Source organism: Petaurus breviceps, unplaced genomic scaffold (genome assembly GCF_028583685.1).
Source record: "Petaurus breviceps papuanus isolate PSGF00001 unplaced genomic scaffold, PetGlider_PUasm1.0 91133, whole genome shotgun sequence".
NCBI classification, from domain to species: domain Eukaryota; kingdom Metazoa; phylum Chordata; class Mammalia; order Diprotodontia; family Petauridae; genus Petaurus; species Petaurus breviceps.
The window spans coordinates 81,722,898-81,742,958 of record NW_027187419.1 but is presented as its reverse complement, the minus strand read 5'-3'; the positions used below and the strand labels follow the sequence as shown (position 1 = coordinate 81,742,958).

The 20,061-nt window shown below is 36.3% G+C and overlaps 1 protein-coding gene across 8 annotated transcripts in view; it reads right to left on the bottom strand.

Annotated features, from left to right (window-relative positions):
- The window catches only part of GPD2 (glycerol-3-phosphate dehydrogenase 2), a 187,361-nt gene that overhangs the window by 88,997 nt on the left and 78,303 nt on the right, over positions 1-20,061 (bottom strand). For all 8 annotated transcript variants that reach the window (XM_069080013.1, XM_069080009.1, XM_069080011.1 and 5 more), the window contains exon 3: positions 4,808-4,979. In XM_069080013.1, the coding sequence (XP_068936114.1) occupies positions 4,808-4,979 (172 nt within the window). The remainder of the gene's footprint in view (positions 1-4,807; positions 4,980-20,061) is intronic.

The following is a 20,061-nucleotide window of genomic DNA, read 5'->3' as shown; positions in this document are numbered from 1 at the left end:
CATTCACCCAAGGTTGTTTTCACTTAAATTAACTGTGTGACCTTGGACAAATCACTTAGCCTAGGCAAGTCTCAGTTTCCTTCCTAAAATTCAGAGCTTGGATTAGATTGGGGAGCTTTAAAACACTAAAATTTATTATGCTATGATGCCTGACTCTAATAATTAAAGTCCTACTTCAATGTCTCAATATGGTATGGCCATGACCTTGCTTTCCTGAAGGTTCTGTTAGTAAAGTAAAAATTTTAGTAGGTACCACTAAGCTGGAAAAGCTTCTCAACAGCTCCAATGACTGTGGGGTTGTCACCCAAGACTCAGCCCAGCTAAGTTTGGAAATAGTCATCACCATAAAGCTGGCAACCAGGTGTGTTGGGGAGGACTAGGGGTGGGGGTGGGTGGAAAGGGGAAATTTTCATTATTCCAGCAATTCATGAAATTCATAGAAGGCATAGAAGGGGTACAATCTACATTAGGGAAGAGTGCATCCAGACTATCCACACTAATGAAATCACAGAGTAACCAAGGAATGGCTCACCTATAACAAAATCCTACTGATATCTTTTTTTTTTTTTTTTGCTTTTTGGAGGACAGTTGGAGTTAAGTGACTTGCCCAAGGTCACACGGCTACTAAGTGTGTCAAGTGTCTGAGGCCAGATTTGAACTCAGGTCCTCCTGACTCCAGGGCCAGTGCTCTATTCACTGTGCCACCTAGCCACTCCTCTGATACCTCTTAATGCCACAGAGGTAAATTCTAGGATATTCCACACTGTCAGTCGACAAGCATCTATTAAGTGCTATGTTCCAGGCACTATGTTAAGCCCTAGGAATATAAAGAAAGATAAATATATGGTCCTTGTCCTCCAAAAGTCTCCACATTATAATGGGTGAGACAACATGAAAATCAGCATATACAATAAAAGTTACGTTCAGTGTAAATGGAAGGTAATCTCAGAAGGAAAGTGTGTGAGGTAGGAGAAGGTTTAGAAGAGAGGCAAAAAGGCCTCTTGCAGAAGACAGTACTTGAGTTAAGACCTGAGAATGGACATGGAATCAAGTCAATCAATCAAGCACAATGTGCCAAGGATCATGCTAGGAAGGAGAGTATTCCATACATTGTTGTTATTTTTCAGTAGTGTCCAACTTTTCATAACCCCATTTGGGATTTTCTTGGTAGAGATACTGGAATGATTTGCCATTTCCTTCTCCAGCTCAGTTTACAGATGAGGAAACTGAGGCAAACAGGGTTAAGTGACCTGCCCAGGGTCACACAGCTAATAAGTGTCTGAGGCCAAATTGGAACTCGGGACAATGAATCCTCCAGACTCCAGGCCTGTCACTCTATTCACTGCCCCACCTAGCTGCCCAAATGCATGCACTGGAGACAGCCAATGAAAACGAACAAAGGGCAGGAGATAAAGCACTGGGTACAAAGAGTATCTAGTGAACCAGTGTTATTGGACTGTAGAGAATGCTGAGGAGAATCAAGTGTAAGTAAGAACACTGAAAAGGAAGAAGGGGCCAGGTTGTGAAGGACTTTAAACGCTGAAAAAGGCATTTTATATTTGATCCCAGAGTTCATTGAGATCCACTAGAGTTTCTTGAGCAAAAAAAGGATGGTCAGACCTATACTTCAGAAAAGTCATTTTGGCAGGCTAAGCAGAAGATGGGTTAGAGTGATAAGTGATTTGAAGTGGGGCGACCAACCACAAGGTGTGAGTGATGAAGGCCTCCATCAGGGCAGTGGCTGAGCAAGTGGAAGGAAGGCCACATATATAAAGACAAAAAACAAAATCAAGATTTGACAAGAAACTGGACATGTGCAGTGATGATAAGTGAGGAGTCAAGAACAGCATTAAAATTACAAGCCTGGGTGACTAAAGAATGGTAGTGACTGGAACAAAAGCTCTATCAGACCCCGTGAAGATTAAACAACTTTTTCTATCAGTTTGGCGATGGACTGCATGTCTCTCTCATCTAAAGACTAGCCTAGGACAGTTAAGAAAGAATCATTATAAAGTTGACCTCTGGGTGACAAACTTTGGAGTAAAGGTAACTATCAGAAATTGTTTACTTAGTTACTGTGGGATCATGACCCAAATAAGTAGAAAACGCACCCTTATGGAATCACAAGCTCACATTTATAAGATCTCATACAGCGAAAAAATATTTTCCTCACAATCACCTATGAGATAGTCTAAGGATTGATACCTTTATTACCACTCTTGGTGCGGGGGGGGGCTAGAGAGGAAGAGAGTTAGAGGAAAATAGAATCAGACCTGTGCTTTTATTAACATCAAGAACGTCCTCTACTCCTCTATTCCAGAACACTGAATTGGTATCTTCTCTTTGATTTAAGGGTAAGCAATCAGTCTACAGCCTTAGAGACAGGAAGGCTTTTGCAATCTTTCTCAATTCTAATATCTTCCCTCTGTTGATTATTTCCTATATATCCCATACAAGATGCTCCTTATACCTATATGTAAATGTATGTATACATTGATGGTCCAACACAATGGAAAAGAAATCAGTGTATCCTTCACATAGCTTGTCTGTGCATAGTTGTTTGCATGCTATCTCCCTCTCATTCGATTGTAAGCTCCTTGAGGTCAGGGACAATCTTATGCTTTTGTCTGTCTCTCCCCAGCACTTAGCACAGTGCCTGGCACATAACAGATGCTTAATAAATGTTTATTGACTGGCTGATACAGTCTGTATCTGAGCCAAGATTTTAACCCAGCTCTTTCTGATCTCAAGACCAAGTCCCTATCCACTATTCAAAGGTTGCCTCTTTATCCTTATGCTATAGATGAAAAAAAATGAGGCTTGCCAAGTTCTAACATATGGGGGGCTACACCCAAACATGAAGACAAAATCCTAAGCATGGTCTCCCTAGAAGGACAAGCAACTTGAGATATCTATTGCTTTCAAATTTTGTCAAAAGATCTTTCTTTACCTGCTAAATAAGACAGGTCTTGTCTGACCTTTTTTATTTCAATGACTAATCTAAATAGCTAATCAATCAGTCCATCTACAAACATTCTTTAAGTGTCTTCTATATTCTAGGTACTGTGTTAAATACCAAAGATACAAAGGTAAAAAGCAAAATGCCCCCCATCCTCAAGAAGCTAAGGCATTAATTATTACAAATTCCATATAACTTCACGCAGTTCCTTAGGCTGACAGAAGTTATGATACCCTGAGTGAACCAGTATGCTTTTAAGGGCACAAAAGTAGTTTATTTCTTGTCTTATTTAGAATTAGATATTCTTTAAAAGTTCTTCCTAAAAGAAAAAAAAGAAAATAAAACTTTTTGTCATTTTTTTTGGTTAAAATCCTTTGTTGAAGATACTACTGGTATATATATCTCCAAATATTTGTTTATTACATTTACTCCAAATTAAATGGGATGTGAATTTATGTGATGTTTCTAATAAGTGTCTTTGATTTTTAAATTGAAGTCATGTTATAAGTAATATTTTATTTTGCTTATTTTTGTATCTTCTGTGTCTTGTCAAAATGTTTTTGACAACAAAAAGATGCTAGTTTTTCTCTTTTTAAATGTACTAGAGTAAAATATTACCGTCAACTTTATATCAATACATTTTGTATTTTTTTACTGTTATTTAGCCTTGAATACTCTAAAAAAATAAAATAATTCTCCAGAAAAAAAAATAAGACAGGCTTGCTTTCATCTACCTCTCACATTAGCACTCTTCACTATGATCAGTAGTAACAACTGAGATGAATCTTTGACCTCATTAAGTGTGGATAATCTTCCTCAGGATAGGTACTCCTTCCACAGTAAAAAAAATACAACTTCTCCAAGCTGTCTCATTACGGTAGTTCATGACCAGGTCTTTCCACAAGTACTCCATAGAGAAACTACTTAGCATACTACAGAACTATAACACTAGGGATGGCTATGTCATCTTTTATTCTTAGTAAATGACTGGAACATATTCTTTTTCTCACCTTGATTGTCACTAATGTTTTTCCTACCATTTTTTATATACTAGTCATCATTGGTATATTCTGCAGCCTTTTAATGCCCATTACATGTCTTTCTGTTGTCTTGCAAGTTATTTACAATTTTGGTTCTTCTGAGATTGTGATGTTCAATAATTCACAATCATATAGTGTCCCTAAGACAAACTGTTTGGAGAGGCAGGCAATTTCTGAACTGTGGTCTGTTCTATTCTTCTAGGGACAACTGACTGGTGTAGTGTTATAGAGCATTGGAACTGGAGTCAGGAAGACTTGAGTTCAAATGTGGCCCCAGACACTTAAATGACTGTGCGACCCTGGGCAATAGACTTCATCGGTTTGCCTTAGTTTCCTCATATATGTAAAATAGGGATAATAATAATATTATCTAAACGCCTTCCCCACCCCCAAGGTGGTTGTGAAGATGAAATCAGGGTGCCTGGCACAGAATAAGCACTATATACATGTTAGCTGTTATCATTGCTGTTATTATTCTAAATGATAGTAAGCCCAGCTTATTGACTATTCAATGTCTATCCAAGATGTTCTTTTGTTCTTTACTTGTCTTCAGTTGTGTCTGACTCTCTGTGACCGCTTTCAGGGTTTTCTTGGCAAAGCTAATAGAGTTGGCCATTTCCTTCTCCAACTAATTTTACAGATGAGGAAACTGAGGCAAAGTGTTAAGTGACTTACCCAGGGTCACACAGTCATTACATGTCTGAGCCATGATTTTACAGCATAATAAGTACATTTAACATGTGCAAATTATGGTTTGCGAAGAAACCACATAGAAACTTAGGTCATCCCCATCCACATCAGGCCTTACCCCTAGTAACAGCATCTAATGCACAGCCGGCTCCTGTTGCTCCTCCACCAATGACAAGTATATCAAACTCGGTCGTACTTTGGAGACTCGTAAGCTGAGCTTCTCTTGAAGGAAGTTCCTTAAGTTGAGTATCCGAAAAGCAATCTGCTGCTTCAACAGAGGCTAAGTGGAGCTGCAACAGAAACAGACCATTCTTGTTTGGATACATGGAGCAACATTTTAAATAGCATGTTAATAAAGCAGACAGAAAGACATACACAAAATACAGATAAATGCTACCAGAGTCCAGCATGGCATAGTAGGAGACCACATGGACTCCATCTGGTCACTTCCTGCTACCTCCTTAATAGCACCCAGACTCTAACCATTTCTACCCTACCAGAAACTGGGACTGTCCCTGAAACAACAATGGATTCTGATAGGTGACCAAAATTTGCCTTATTTGGCCTGGAACAGACTTCTAGCTTACTCCCTGGCCACCAACTCCAAACCATGCCCCAGTAACATAAGTTGCCACTCTCTCCCTTTCCAGTATGCCTATATGTGTTGTCTCCCCCACCCCATCATAATGGAAGCTCCTTAAGATAGAGACTATCTTGTTTGCTTGTAATTGTACCCTTAGCATTCAGTAATATACCTAACACATGGTAAGCATTTGATAAATGCTAACTCTGACAATTACTAATTATGCTTCCCTTCCCTTACTAACAGTTATATGACAACAAGCTAGTAGTTTTGTCTTTATGGATTCAATCTTCCTGTCTCTCACACTTAACTAATTGTGCTTCCCTGACCAGTTAGTTACATGATGTCAAGCAAGTTTTATCTTTATGAGTCTCAGTTTTCCTATCTATAAAATGGAGGCAATAATACTTGTACTATGTATTTTGTGATACTGTGATGTAAAAATGCTTTATAAACCATGAAGCACTATATTAATGGAAGATATTATTAATAATAAGTTATATTCGCTGACCCCTGTTTATATGAAAGCAACACAAGTATCCCTGTTTAAGTTTTTAAAAATTTTAAATATTACGGGAGTATGGAATAGTTTATCTGTCAGGTTTATGGATACAGCAAGAATTTAGAAACAAGATATAGAGAGTATTACAAAATACAAAATGGATAATTGTGATTATATTAAATTTAAAAGCTTTTATACAAACAAAATCAATGCAATGTCCAAAATTTGAAGAAAAGCAGAAAACTAAGGGGAAAAAATTTATAGCTAGTATTAATTTAAATGAGAAATTAAAGGTCTCACTTCTCAAATATATAGATATCTGAGTCAAATTTATAAGAATACAAGTCATTCCCCAATTGATAAATGGTCAAAGGATATGAACAGGCAGTTTCCAAAGATATCATAGCTACCTAGACTCATGAAAAAAAATTCCTCTAAATCCCTATTGATTAGAGAAATGAAAATTAAAATAAGTGAGGTACTACCTCACACCTATCAGATTGGGCAATAAGACAGAAAAGGAAAACGATAAATGTTGGAGGGGATATGGGAAAACTGAGACACAAATGTACTGTTGATGAAGTTGTGAACTGATCCAATCATTCTGGAGAATTTGATTGAAATTATGCCCAAAGGGCTATAAAAGTGTGCATACCCTTTGACCCAGCAATACCACTACTAGGTCTATATCCCGAAAAGATTTTTTAAAAGGGGAGTGGGGAAAGGAGGTGGCTAAGAACAGGAATTGGAGGAGATGTCCTTCAATTGGAGAATGGCTGAACAAATTATGGTATGTTATTTTAATGGAATAGTATTGCGCTATACACGACAAGCAAGATGTTTTCAGAAAAACCTGAAAAGACTTACATGAGCTGGTACAGAGTAAAGTAAACATAGCCAAGAGAACACTGTATGCACACAGTAACAGCAATACTGTACAATGAACAACTGTGAATGGTTTAGACATTCTCAGCAATACAATAATGGAAAAGAATCATGATGAAAAATACTATCCACCTCCAGAGAAAGAACTGAATGTGTTTGAATACAGAATACCAAAGCATTCTCTTTCTTTCTTTTTTTGTTTGAGTTCGCTTGCACAAAATGACTAATATGGAAATGTTTTTTATGTGACTATATGTGTATAACCTATATAAGATTGCTTGCCATCTCAGGGAGAGGGGAAGGTAGGGAGAAAGGGAAAATTTGGAACTCAAAACTTAAAAAAAAAAAAAAACAAGTGTTAAAAATTGTTTTTATATGTAATTTAGGGGAGGGAAATAAAATATGATTTTTAAAAATCTAACAACTTTGTCTGTGTTTACACAATGCCAAAACTACCAACTTCAAAGGAAAATGCTAGCCATTAGTTTTGTCTGCTTGTCAAACCATAACAAGTAATTCTGGAAACTGTGGTTCAGGTAAGCACTACAAAACATACCAGGACAAGTATAAGGGAAGGCACCCTCAAATCAATGTATTAAGATAAATCTAATTCACCAGAGGAAAATCGTAACTAGACACTGTGGACATTAAGATTCAAGGGGTAGGGGCAGCTAGGTGGCACAGTAAGAGCGCCGGCCCCTGAGTCGGGAGAACCCAGGATCAGTTCCGGCCTCAGATACTTAACACCCACACAAAATAACTGGCCGTGTAACCTTGGCCAAGTTACTTAACCCCAATTGCTTAAAAAAAAAAAAAGATTCAAGGGAAAGAAAAGAGAAAGACACTGGGATATCATGAGGTCACTTCTGGGAATATCACTACTAAGATAACAAGCAACATATGTGGGGCTAGGAAGGAGCTTCATCAAGGTTCAGCTGTCGGTAGGTATACGTGGAAGAATAGAGATGCATACCATCTGGTACTTTAATATTTTAAATGATTATCACTATTAACTTGGTTCTAAGCTTGTTTCTACCTAAAAAAATAGTACAAGTGCTATCAGTACCTTCTAAATATTGGCACTAAAGGAAAAAGCCCTGTTTGCCCTGTGCTAATTAAAAGTCTGTCTACATAATAGCAGATAACTGGTTTCACCAATGTATTCAGTTAATCAGCTGGCTGTTCTGATATCATGACTTCCAAAGTAACTGTCTTAATACCTTTGAAAAGCATTAGTGGTACAGTACTAAAGACCACTGGATTTGAAGTCAGAGGACCTGAGTTCAAATCCAGGATCTGTCACTACTTTTGTGATCTTGGGCAAATTATTTAATTTCTTTGAACCATTTGGTTTCTTCATCTATAAAATGACCTAGAAAGCTCTTATGGTCTTCTCCAGCTCAACATCTATATAACCCTGTGGATCCCATGAACCTCAAGCAATTGATTCTCTTGTTGAATCTAGTTAAACTATTTTTGGCTATCTAGCCACAGTTTCAACAGATGAACATCAGTTAGATTGTGTCCAAAAAAAGGAGGGGGGGGGAGAGTGTTAGAAACACTAGTGTGCTTTATGCAATTTCTTAAAAATCATTATTTATATTCTCCCTCTTTTTTCATTTGAGAGGAGGGGACAGCTGAAAATGCACCAGACATTCTAATATCTCCAATTTTAATCTTCTCTAACTAGAAAGTACTTCTTCAAAACACATGTGATTCACAAAGGCAATGAAAAGAAGCTTTGCTTTATAAAGTTATTATTTATGGTAAAATCAAACTCTACTATTTTTTAAATTGAAATATATAAAATTATAGTTTTCATTTAAGTTATGGAATTAAAGAAATTTGGCATAACAATATGACTAATTCTAAGTTTTCTTCTAAAGCAAAGGTTCTTAACCTAGGGATTTGTGAATTCCTTTAATATTTTGAAAAAATTACAAAAAATATATTATATTGAAATTAAACTACGTGTTTTGTCTTGTGTATTTAAAAGCATTCTGAGTAGGGGGTCCACAAGCTTAATCAAACCGTCAAAGGTATACCATGACACAAAAAGGGTTAAAGCTCACTCTTCTATAGGAAGGTGAAAAATTGAGTGTAAAATTATAAACACTCTAATTTCTACCAAAAAGACCCACTACTTTAGTTTTACTTTTTTATTTTAATAATAATATATTTTATTGATGCCCTTTGTTTTTATAACAGTCATTTTCACCCCCATCATATTCAGGAAGTACTCCTTTGTAACAAAGGAAAAATGGTTAAGTGAGACCAACATGACCACACTGGTCAATAATTTCACATAGTCTCTCATCTTTCTACTGAAATGACTACATTTCTAAAAGAACCATTTCCTTTAGTACAACTTCTCATTGTACAAGAAAGATTATCATGACCAAGGGCAGTTGCCAGAATTTACCATTACTGATATATACTCAATCCTCCCCTCTTCTCCCCCCCAAAAAAATCCCCCAATGCTTAGCTCATATTATGCTGAGAACTGCTAAATGAATGTATTAAGCATCTAGTTATTAAGTGTACTTAAAATTTCTTTTAGTTCCTCAGAATTACCCTAAGCACAATTTATAAATGGCTTTTATATCTTCATTATTGCTTTAAGGGCTACAACACAACATTCTGAAAATCCTTAAGCCATTGATCAGTAAGCCATATCTAACAGATGATGCCTTTGGTCTCACTTCAGAATAATGGAGAAAGGAGTAAACCACACTCTGCTCATCAACAAAGATGAGGTGATTTTTAAATTAAATTTTAAATTCCTAATTACTATTTAAAGCTCTTTCAGGGAAGTACAGTTTGAACAACATCAGTTAAATGTAATTTCTGAGATGAACACTCATTCATGAGATAAAACAGAATTTGCTAATTGCCCATAAAAATCTAACTCCAAAGTGCTTTTTACTAATCACTTTAAGTTATAGCAAAGTATGGTCATTAGTCAGTCAATAATTTGAGATGTCAGATCAAAAAGACCCTCATTCATGTACCTGTCCTGATACCTTTCTATTGAAAAAGATTCTCTTCTGTCACTGTCTAAATAATGAATTCTCCAGGTTATTGTTTTCAAATACAACAGAAATTATTGCCTTCTTTGCCTTTAACATATTTTGTGTGTCTAAGAACTATACCAAGATTTGGGCGATCAGTATGCATGAATACCACAAGCCTAAAATTCCATCAACAGAAACACTTTAGCTAGAATGTCAGAATCTAGTGAAAGGCAATGACGTTAATGGATATATAATAAAGGTAAAAAGTCTACCATGTTACCCACAATCTATTCCCAGAGGGCATGAAATTACACTTTAGTTGTTGTCTGGATGCTTTATAGATTCTGCTCCTCTTAGTCAGCTCTATTGATAATAATTGGGTTTGGGTCTTGTATCTGCTCTTTGCCTCAAGAACTATATGACAGTTTTCTAAAAACTGGACTATCCCACTTGTGATTCAGTGATTTACATGCTAATGTGTCCCAATAACTTAAGGTCAAGTAACTTTGATTTTACACAAAGCAGTATGCCAAGTTCATGAATTAGACTCTATAACAACACCCAGTACATGAGTTTAGTATCAAGAAGTGATGCCTCCCTTACTTAAGACTATAGCTGTGAAAAATGCAACATGTTCAACTACAGTGACAGGATCCTGAGAGGTCACACAATCAGGATATACTAAAATTTTTAATTAAATACTTAAAGATGTCTGTGAACTTACTGAAGTGAGACAGACTGTGACCCATCCATGCCCACCTATCCTGTTCCATTCTTGTCCATGTCTTCCCATAAGTTTGCACTACTAGAGGCTTTCATCACTATTTCTTTACATCATTAAGATACCAGTGGAATACACTGGGCATCCAACTTTTATTCCTTTTTCTTGCCACATGACCAGCCTACCTTTTTCATTCATAATAAGTGAGATGAAATATTTTACTCTGGTTCCTTTTATTTACAATTTTTCTTTTTCAAATAAAGATCTGCCTTCTCTCTCCCTGTCTCCTCTACTTTCTTCTTCCCTTCCCACTAAGACAGAAAGAAAAACAAAATTCCCATTATAAACATGCTGAATCAAACAAAACAAATTTCCATACTGACCCTGTCTCCATTCAAAAAAGGCCTCAATCTGCATTCTAGTCCATCACTTTTCTATCAGGAGGTGGGTAGCCTGTTTCATAATGAATCATGGGTGGTCACTGTGTTGATCAGAGCTCCTAAGTCTTTCAAAGTTGACTATATAATACTGTTGTTATTGTATAAATCATTCTCCTAGCTTTGCTCCTATCATGATGTATCAGTTCATAAAAAGTCATCCCAGGTTTTTCTGAAAACATCCCCTTCATAATTTCTTACAGCAAAATAGTATTCCACTATGATCATATACCATTACTTGTTCAGCTATTTCTCAATTGATTAGCAGGTAACCCTCTTAATTTCCAATGTGTCCTTTTCTTTCTTTGGGGGTATAGGCCTAGTAGTGTTATCTCTAGGTCAAATGTTACACACAATTTAATAGTTTTGGGGATATAGTTCCAAATTATTTTCCAGAATGGCTGGACAAATTCATAGCTACACCAACCACATCCCCTAAGGAATTTGTCATTTTTCTTTTTTTATCAACTTTGTCAATCTGATGGTTGTAAGGTAGAACCTCAAAGTTGTTTTAATTTTCATTTCTTTAATTATTAATGATTTAGAATATTTTTCATATGACTCAGACTATATTTCTTCCTCTGAAAACTGCCTATTCATATCCTTTGGCCATTTGTCAACTGGGGAATCACTCTTATAAATGTGAATCATTACACTATATATCTTTAAAATAAGACTTACGTCAGAGAAACTTAACTGCAAAGATGTTTTTTCCCATTCACCTACTTCTCTTCTAATTTTAGTTGCATTTTCTTGTGCAAAACCTTTTTAATGTAATATAATTCATCTATTATACTTTCTGTGACTCTATCTGACTCTTATTTTGATCGTGAACTCTTCCAGTATCCATAGTATCCAATTTCTTCTCTGCTTCTCTAATTTGTTTATGACATCACCCTTTATGTCTAAGTCATGTATCCCTTTGAAGCTTATCTTGGTATATGGTGTGAGGATACTATCCTGTACCTAGTTTCTAATTCTTTATCATTATTTCTTACTTGTTACATGTTGCACCCTGCTCATACCCAATACATATTTCTCTTCCTACCCTCTAAATGATACTTCGTTTCAATTCTTCTAAATTCCAAGACCCATAGTCAAATAAGAGTAAAATTATTTAAAAGATGGGGTTTGTTTCATGGAGATCTATTTGTAGTGCTTTTCCTAACTGATAAGCAAGATCTATGAATTTTCCATTTAATTTCATGTTATATTCTGGACAACATATATAAATATATATATATATATATATATGATTAATCACTGGGCCAAAATCTTTGAAGTCATTTTGGATCTCATTCAGGAGGCACTGAAATGTTCCAGGAATTGGTGCAACCAGTACAATGTCATTGGAAAACTGGAGGACCTCACCAATCTATAGGGAATGTTAGAATTTGGCCTTTATGCAGGAGTTTCTTCATGAATGCTGAATGCATTTAACAAATAAATGTTTCTCTCTTCTATGTCTTACCTGATATTAAATTAGAGTGTCAAATTATGCTTGACTTTGCAAAGTTTCATAGAACTTTGCATAATTCTGCCATTTGCATAGGAAATATCTTTTGAAAGATAACCTTTAAAGTACAATTTTTCCTACCAAATCAAGATTTGTGTAGTCAACAACAACAAAAGAATAACTAGCATTTAAATAGCACTTTAACATTTTGTAAAGCACTTTACAATATTATCTCACTTTGATTCTCACAATTACCCCAGGAGGCAGGTATACTTATTATTTCCATTTTATAGATAAGGAAGTTTAAGCAGACAGAGGTTAAGAGGTTTGTCCAGGATGAAATAACTAAGAGTCTGAAACTACATTTGAACTCAGGTCTTCCTGGCTCCAGATCCAGCACATTATCACTGCCATCTAATTGCCTCGGAATTTTTCAATTATTGATGAGAAAGATATAACCTTAGAGTGGAATACAAACTGTTCCCTCCTACTGCCATCACCATGGATAACCTTGATTATGTACAGATTACTTTCATTAAAATTTTATACATCTTCTAAAGTAACACGTAGGTAGTTTATATATATATATATATATACATACAAAAATATATATGTATGTATATATATATATATAGTGTATACACACACACACACACACACTCATTCATCGTTTTTTTTTTTCCCCAGGATTAAGAGATCTGAGATTTTTGTCTATGCCTTTGGTGTCTTTTTCTCTGATGCCTTGTGATCCCTCAATACCCTCAATTATATTGCCTCTCTTGAAAGCTCTCATGAATCTGTTCTATGCATACTTTTTCTAATCCAGTTGCTTTTCCCATCTTTATTCTCTTCAGTGACATTTCTACATCCTTTAAAAATGCATCCAGAACTGTGATGTTAGATTCCAAGTGTGATATCTCCACTTTACTTGATAGTGAAATGAGTTTATGAAGAAAATGTCTGTAGATTTCTATCTTTTGTCTATATAGCATGTTCCTTCCAACTTCATCTTTCAGTACCCACAGAATAAATACTGAATTGGGTATCTCATAAAGCTTTAACTGGCTTTACCCTCCAGTGCTTCTCTCTGTTTTATGAGGCAATGCTTTTTATAATCTTCTACCATGTTTCCCAGTAAAAAATCCATACATGAATTATATTCTAAACCAGTACTAACCTTGGCTGCTATTTTTCTCCACTTATCAAGTTAGTCAAGTGTTTGCTAAATAAGGTGTTTCTCGGGGTTTTTTGTTCTGTTTTGTTTTCCTCATTATAGCAATTGATTTACATTGAACTTCTTATGAAACTATTGTAACCTGCATTTTTTGTCTTTTCTTCCTTCCATATTCCACTTCTAATCATCAAGAATTTGCTTAAATAGGTTGAATTAGGAGTTGTTTTAATTAAATGCTTTAGTTTTTTCACATTATCTTTTCTTTTACATTGGCACTAATTTTAATCTTTGTTCTGTCAGATTGTTCTCTGACGGTTCACAGGCAGTTGATTCAGGAATGAGGCCCCCATCAGTAGCAAGTCATTTCTCACCCATTAAAATATAATTAATTGCATTTCTGTGATACTATTTGATGCTTTACCTATCAAGTGCCTTTGGATTCTTATCTCAAAAAAAGTAATCAGGATGCACAGATAGAAAGTATATGTGTAGCCTATTAATTTTTCACCTCTTCCATTCCTTATTACTGGTCCATAATTTCTAACATTTTTCACAGTCCTCATCTATTCCAACCTTTGCATTTAACGTCCCCAGGCATTTTTATATATGTTCATTTACTTTGGAGGATCTTCATGATTTCTTTATAGAATTTCCTAACCTCTTCATTTTCTGCAAAAGATGTTGGTTCATAAGCTACAATTATTTTCATGGTGGTAGTTTCCAATATACTGGTTAGGATCACTGAAATACAAGATTACCAAATATCCCCTAGTATGTGGGATATCATGATCCCAAATATCTTGTTGCTTTGGACACATAATAAGTGAACTCCCAACAAGCCCTCTATTCAACCTTTCTAGGGAAGACCATCCTTTCGTTCCAGTGCAATTTTCTTCAGTCTTCTTGTTTCATTTGTAGTGAGAATGTTGAGACTGTTATGACTTGAGTTTCTCCAGTAGGAAATCCACTCAGTCATTAGACAAGCATGTCACATTTAGAGTACAAATCGCTAAATTCAAGATTATAGACAGTATAAAAGCTCTGTGAGTCTTAGTGAACTGTGCCCCTCTTTTCTGCTATTATCACTGTCAATGAGAAAGGAGGTCACAAAAAAAAACAAAGAACAATGTACATTTTTCTTTGTTTCATGAGTTGCCATGGCCTAAGAATTCACAAACAAATGACAAGCAGACTGGTAGGGAGACTCTGCAGACAGCTAAGCTGGCCCTTGAAAAGCAGACTCTGCAGTCAAGTCTCTCCTGAGTGGTAGAAGCTACCAACATTTTCAGGGCATTGGCATAGACTGTGAGCCCAGTATCACCTCGATGTTGAAAAAAACCACTAATGTAGGACTTTATATGCTTCATTCTTAATTTTTAATGTGGATGCGAGAAAATCTTTGGAATAACATTTGAAAAGAACAAAGCGTGATTCATTTGTTTTTACATATATGACCATAGGGTTTTTTCCTTTCACCTGTAGGTCCTTGATAAGACCAGACGTACCATACCCCTCTACAGCAACATTCTACAGGGTGTCCCTAAAGTCTGGACATATAGGAAATCTCATTAACTATGCATATTTTCAAGAAATGAAATGAATGAAATTTTCAACAACATGTTATTTAATTAACATAAATGAGATTTCATAGGAAGACACAGGAGACACATAGGAAATCTCATTAATTAATTAAATTAATCTCATTAATGTGGGAAATAGTCCTCAATAACTAATGAAAGCTTTTATTCCACATGAAATTGTCATGGCTAAAATTTATAGTAATTAAATAAAATGTTGTTGAAAATTTCATTCATTTCATTTCTTGAAAATATGCATAGTTAATGAGATGTCCTGTGTGTCCAGACTTTAGGGACATCCTGTATTAAACACATTAATACTCCAAATTCTACTTCACAAAATCCAAGAACTGGAAAGAACCTTAAAGATTCTATAATCCACTATATACCTGCCCAAGAATCCACTTCACAACATCAAATAAAAACCATTTGTTAAGCACCTGTTCTGTGACAGGTACTGTGGTAGTCTGTGGGAATAAAATGATAAAAATGAAACAATCCCTGTTCTCAAAAACATAAGGTGATGGGGAGAGGGGTAAGAAGGCCACTAGCCACTGAGGAAGAATCAGGAAAAACTTCATGTAAAAGGTGGCATTGAGCTGAGGGTTGACAGAAACTGGGGATTCTAAAGAGGACTAAGATAGTTGAGAAAATAACCAAGTGAGAGCAGTGTCATAGAACCCAAGAGGAGAGGTCAACTAGAGTGGTCAACATTGTCATAAATGATATATAGAAAAATCAAGAAGGATTAAAGCTGAGAAAATGCCATTATATTTGACAAGATCACTGGTACCTTTGGAGATAATTGTGTAAGTTAAGTGAAGAGAGAGGAAACCAAGATGTAACATGTTGAGGAGTAAGAAGAGGAGAAAAGACAGGTTATTCTAAGAGTTTAGTTGAGAAAGGAGAAGAGATACAAAAACATAGCATAAGGGGATGGTGGGATCTAATGTGGTTGTTTTTTTTTTTAAAAGATGGAAAGAATTAGAGACATTTGTATATATTCACAATGTGTGTGGTATCTCTGCTAAAAGAACATAAGCTACTCGTAGGGAGAAATTGCTGCATGTTGGGGTTTTTTTTGGCTTTTTTTCCCTAGTGTGTATCACAGAATCTGGAACACAGCAAGTGTTTAATTAATGCTTGCCGACTGATTAGAGTATTATTATCTACATTTTAAAGATAAAGAAACAGCAATTCAAAAAAGGCTTCTACAATATCACCCAAGAACTGAAAGAATCAGGACTTGAATTCAAGATTTTTATTCAAAAATCAATGCTGTTTCCACTATGTCATCCTGCCTTCCAACTGTCATCCAGTTATATAGTAAAATGAATTGTGGCATGTTTTAAAAATAAACAATAAAGCAAATTCTATCATCATTAAAGGAATCTGACCTAGAAATGCTAGACCTCATAATACTACAAAGTTCATATTTGTTTCTCTCAGTGTTTCAGAAAAATTTCTTTTTAATCCTAAATAGGAAGTGCCCTAACTTATATATATGCCTTTTCAAATAAGGTACCTTGAAAGCCTATACATTACAATTAGATTGGAAGGTAAGATAGGATGAAACTATGGAGAGCTCCAAATGCAAGATTAAGACATAGATCCACCTCCATGGCAATATAAACTCTTTAGAGAGCTAATGTGGCTGTGGGAACTAATTTAGTGGCAACGAGGGGAAAGAAATATACAAAACTGGTGGTTTATGGAAGATTAACTGGTAGCAACAGTGAGTGGGACAGAATGTAAAAGGTTAGAAATCAGGAGAGCTATGGGGTCAAATGGTCAAGAGGGAAGAGCCAAAAGTTGTAGGGCAAACAATTCTAGGTTTTGTAGGCTCATAAGAGTGGCCTTGGTTCTGGCATTGGTACATAAAAAGCCTGCAGGGATGTAAGGACGAAAAAGAACACGGACTGAAAGGTTGGTCCTGACTTTGAAGTCAGAGTGACTATAGAGAGAAGGAAAGAACAATATTAGTGATGGGAGAGGATAAAAGAACGTGGTAGATAGAGAGAAGAAAGGGTAAGGAAGCCAAGGGAGAGTGGCAGAGAATGAATAATAATAGTGTTAAATAGTGAGAGTCCTGGTACTCTCTCAACAGACCAGCAATGGGGAGCAATAAGGAGAGGGTTAGCTGTTGTTTAGGTCTGTTCTTATAACACTTATGTAAATTAGTCTCTGCAGAAGGGTATCTAGGAAACACACTGGTATCTAGAACACTCAGCTCAGGATCAAGATAGAGAAATTAAAGATGAGGAAACTAGTTAAGACATTACTTTCCTGACAATTTTGATAATAAATGCCGGTCCGAGGAATTTAGGAGTATAAAATAACCTCAGAATATAGGAATGGTGAGGAAAATTTGGAGCAAAATAGAGGGAAATAAGCCTATATCTATAACCCAAAAAAGTCATAGAAAAAATTGAGCATTTAATACTATGGGAAAATATTACTCTGGAGTTCCTATCTGGGAATGAGTCAGGATGCATCTAGAAGGAGGCCAAAGTTGATGGCTGGCCACCAACTTCTCCAGTAATAAAAGCACTGTACCACTCTGGTATATGAATGTATCTATCTATATTCCTGGAGTAAAAGTCCTGGATTTCATATATTGGCTCTGTCACTACCTGTGTGACTTTAGGCAACTCACTCAACTTCTCAGGGCCTCAGTTTCCTCATGTGTAAAATAAGAGTATTGTGCTAGATGACCTCGAAGGTCTTTTTCATCCAGCTCTAAGACTATAACCCTCACCTACCTCTCTCTACCTCTAGTTCTAGAACCTTGATAAAATCTTTTCTGTCATTGTCCCATTTGAAATACACCAATCTGCTACCCCCCTCTGGCCCCATCCAGAATCCCAGTAACTTTCTAGAATAAAGTCCTCCTTGCTGGCCACCACTCCCCTATGTGCGTAGTTTCTCCCTTTAGAATATAGTTTCCTTGAGGGCAGGGACTATCTTTGCTTTTTTATTTGTATGTTGTTCAGTTATTTTTCCAGTCATGTACAGCTCTTCATGACCCCATGGGGTTTCTTGGCAAAGATACTGGAAGGGTTTGGCATTTCCTTCTCCAGCTCATTTTACAGATGTGGAAACTGAGGAAAACAGGATTAAGTGATTTGCCCAGGATCACACAACTGGTAAGTATCTGAGGCCAGATTTGAACTCATGAAGATAAGTCTTCCTGATTCCAGGTCTGGCATTCTATCCACTGTGTCATCTAGCTGCCCAAATTTTTATTTGTATACCCAGAGTTTAATAATAAGTGCTTGATGCTTTTTTTCTTAAATTCCTACATTCAAAGTTTTCTCATTTAGCCCACTATTAACACAGTGTGGACAGAACACCAATTTGGGAAATGCTGAGTTAGAAGCCTGGTGCAGTAATCTAAAAACGATGGAATGAGTGGCCAAAAAAGGCAAGGGAGATGTCTAAATATGCTGCATGAGCCATGATGGCCTACTTACTATTCCTCACCCCCACCTCTGTGCCCTTGTACTCACAGTTCCCCTTCCTGGAATCTTCTCCCTCCTCACCTCCACTTCTTAATATCCCTAGCTTCCATCATCCTCATCAACAGCACCACCACAAGACTAAATTAAATAGGGTTTACTACGTGCCAGACACTGTGCTAAACATTTTACAATTATTATCTCATTTGATCCTCACAACAAGCATAGGAGTTTAGGGGGTAGGCTGGGTAAGTGCTATTATTATCCCCATTTTAAAGATAAGGAAACTGAGGCAGACAGAGGTTACATGACTTGCCCAGGTTCACACAGCTAGTGAGTACTTAAGACTGGATGTGAACTCAGATCTTCCTCACTCTGGGCCCAGAACTCTAAGTCCCTAAGTGTCTATGCCAAGTCCTTAAAGACTCAGCTCAGGTAGCATCTTGTGTTGCAACCTTTTCCAGATTCCCTTAGCTATCAGTGCCTTCCTCTGTATTCTGTGTGTACTTTACTATGCTTGTTATGTTCACATTGTCTCCACCATTAGAATGTAAGCCTCTTGAGGGAAAGAATTATTTCCACTATTCCTTTGTAGCTCCAGTACTTAGCAAAGTACCTAATACAAAGTAAGCTCTTAATAAATGTTTTTTGATTTCACAAGATCTGTTGAATGACTGGATACGGGAAAGCAAGAAATCACAGAATTTTTTTAACTGAGATACCAAACCAAAAGAATTATGATACCAAATAGAAAAGCTGGAAGAAAAGCAGGAGGAACATAAGGTCAGTTTTAGGAATACTTCATTTGAGACGGTAGTAGGATGCTTTTCCAAAATATACAGAGAATGTCTTTATGTGAATGCAATTTGCAAGGGCAATTAAATTTTTTCAGAGCTAAATCATTCGGTCTATTCTAGAGCCTTTAATGGCTCCTCATATCTTGACAAATCTAAACTTCTCACCCTAGCACCGGGGAGGGTACCTCCTCTCACAACTAGTTACCATCACATTCCCCAACTCTCCTAATTTCACTAGCCTCAAATTCTTAGTATTCTACTACCACAGGGTTCAGTCAAGTTATTCTGTTTTTTATACCTCCTAGTAATTCTTACTGCCATGCCTTTGCACATGCTATTTCTTCTACCTAGAATGTTTTTATTTTGCTTTTCCACTAAGTCAGGTTACTCATCTCCTTTGGAACCTTACTCAAAACTCACTTCCTCAATAAAATTCTCATGACTGACCCAACTTTCCATGCTTCTGAAATTCAGTATCCCTACATGGCGCTCAGTACAACATGCATTCTATAATCGTGACTTGACAGACACTCAGTCAGCAATTAGACAAAATTGGTTGTGCCCAGGGTATTATCTAGCCTTCAAAACAGTCCTGTAGCACTTACCTTCTGCAAAATTAATGTTCATAGTTTCAGAAAGAAGTGTTTAAAGGGACAATCAGTTCAAACAGCTATTAACAAAAGGTTAGAAATGGAATCAGTTGCCAGAAGGTCCCTCCAATATTAAAAGAGAATGTCACTTTCTGGAAATGTATTTTATTTCTGATAC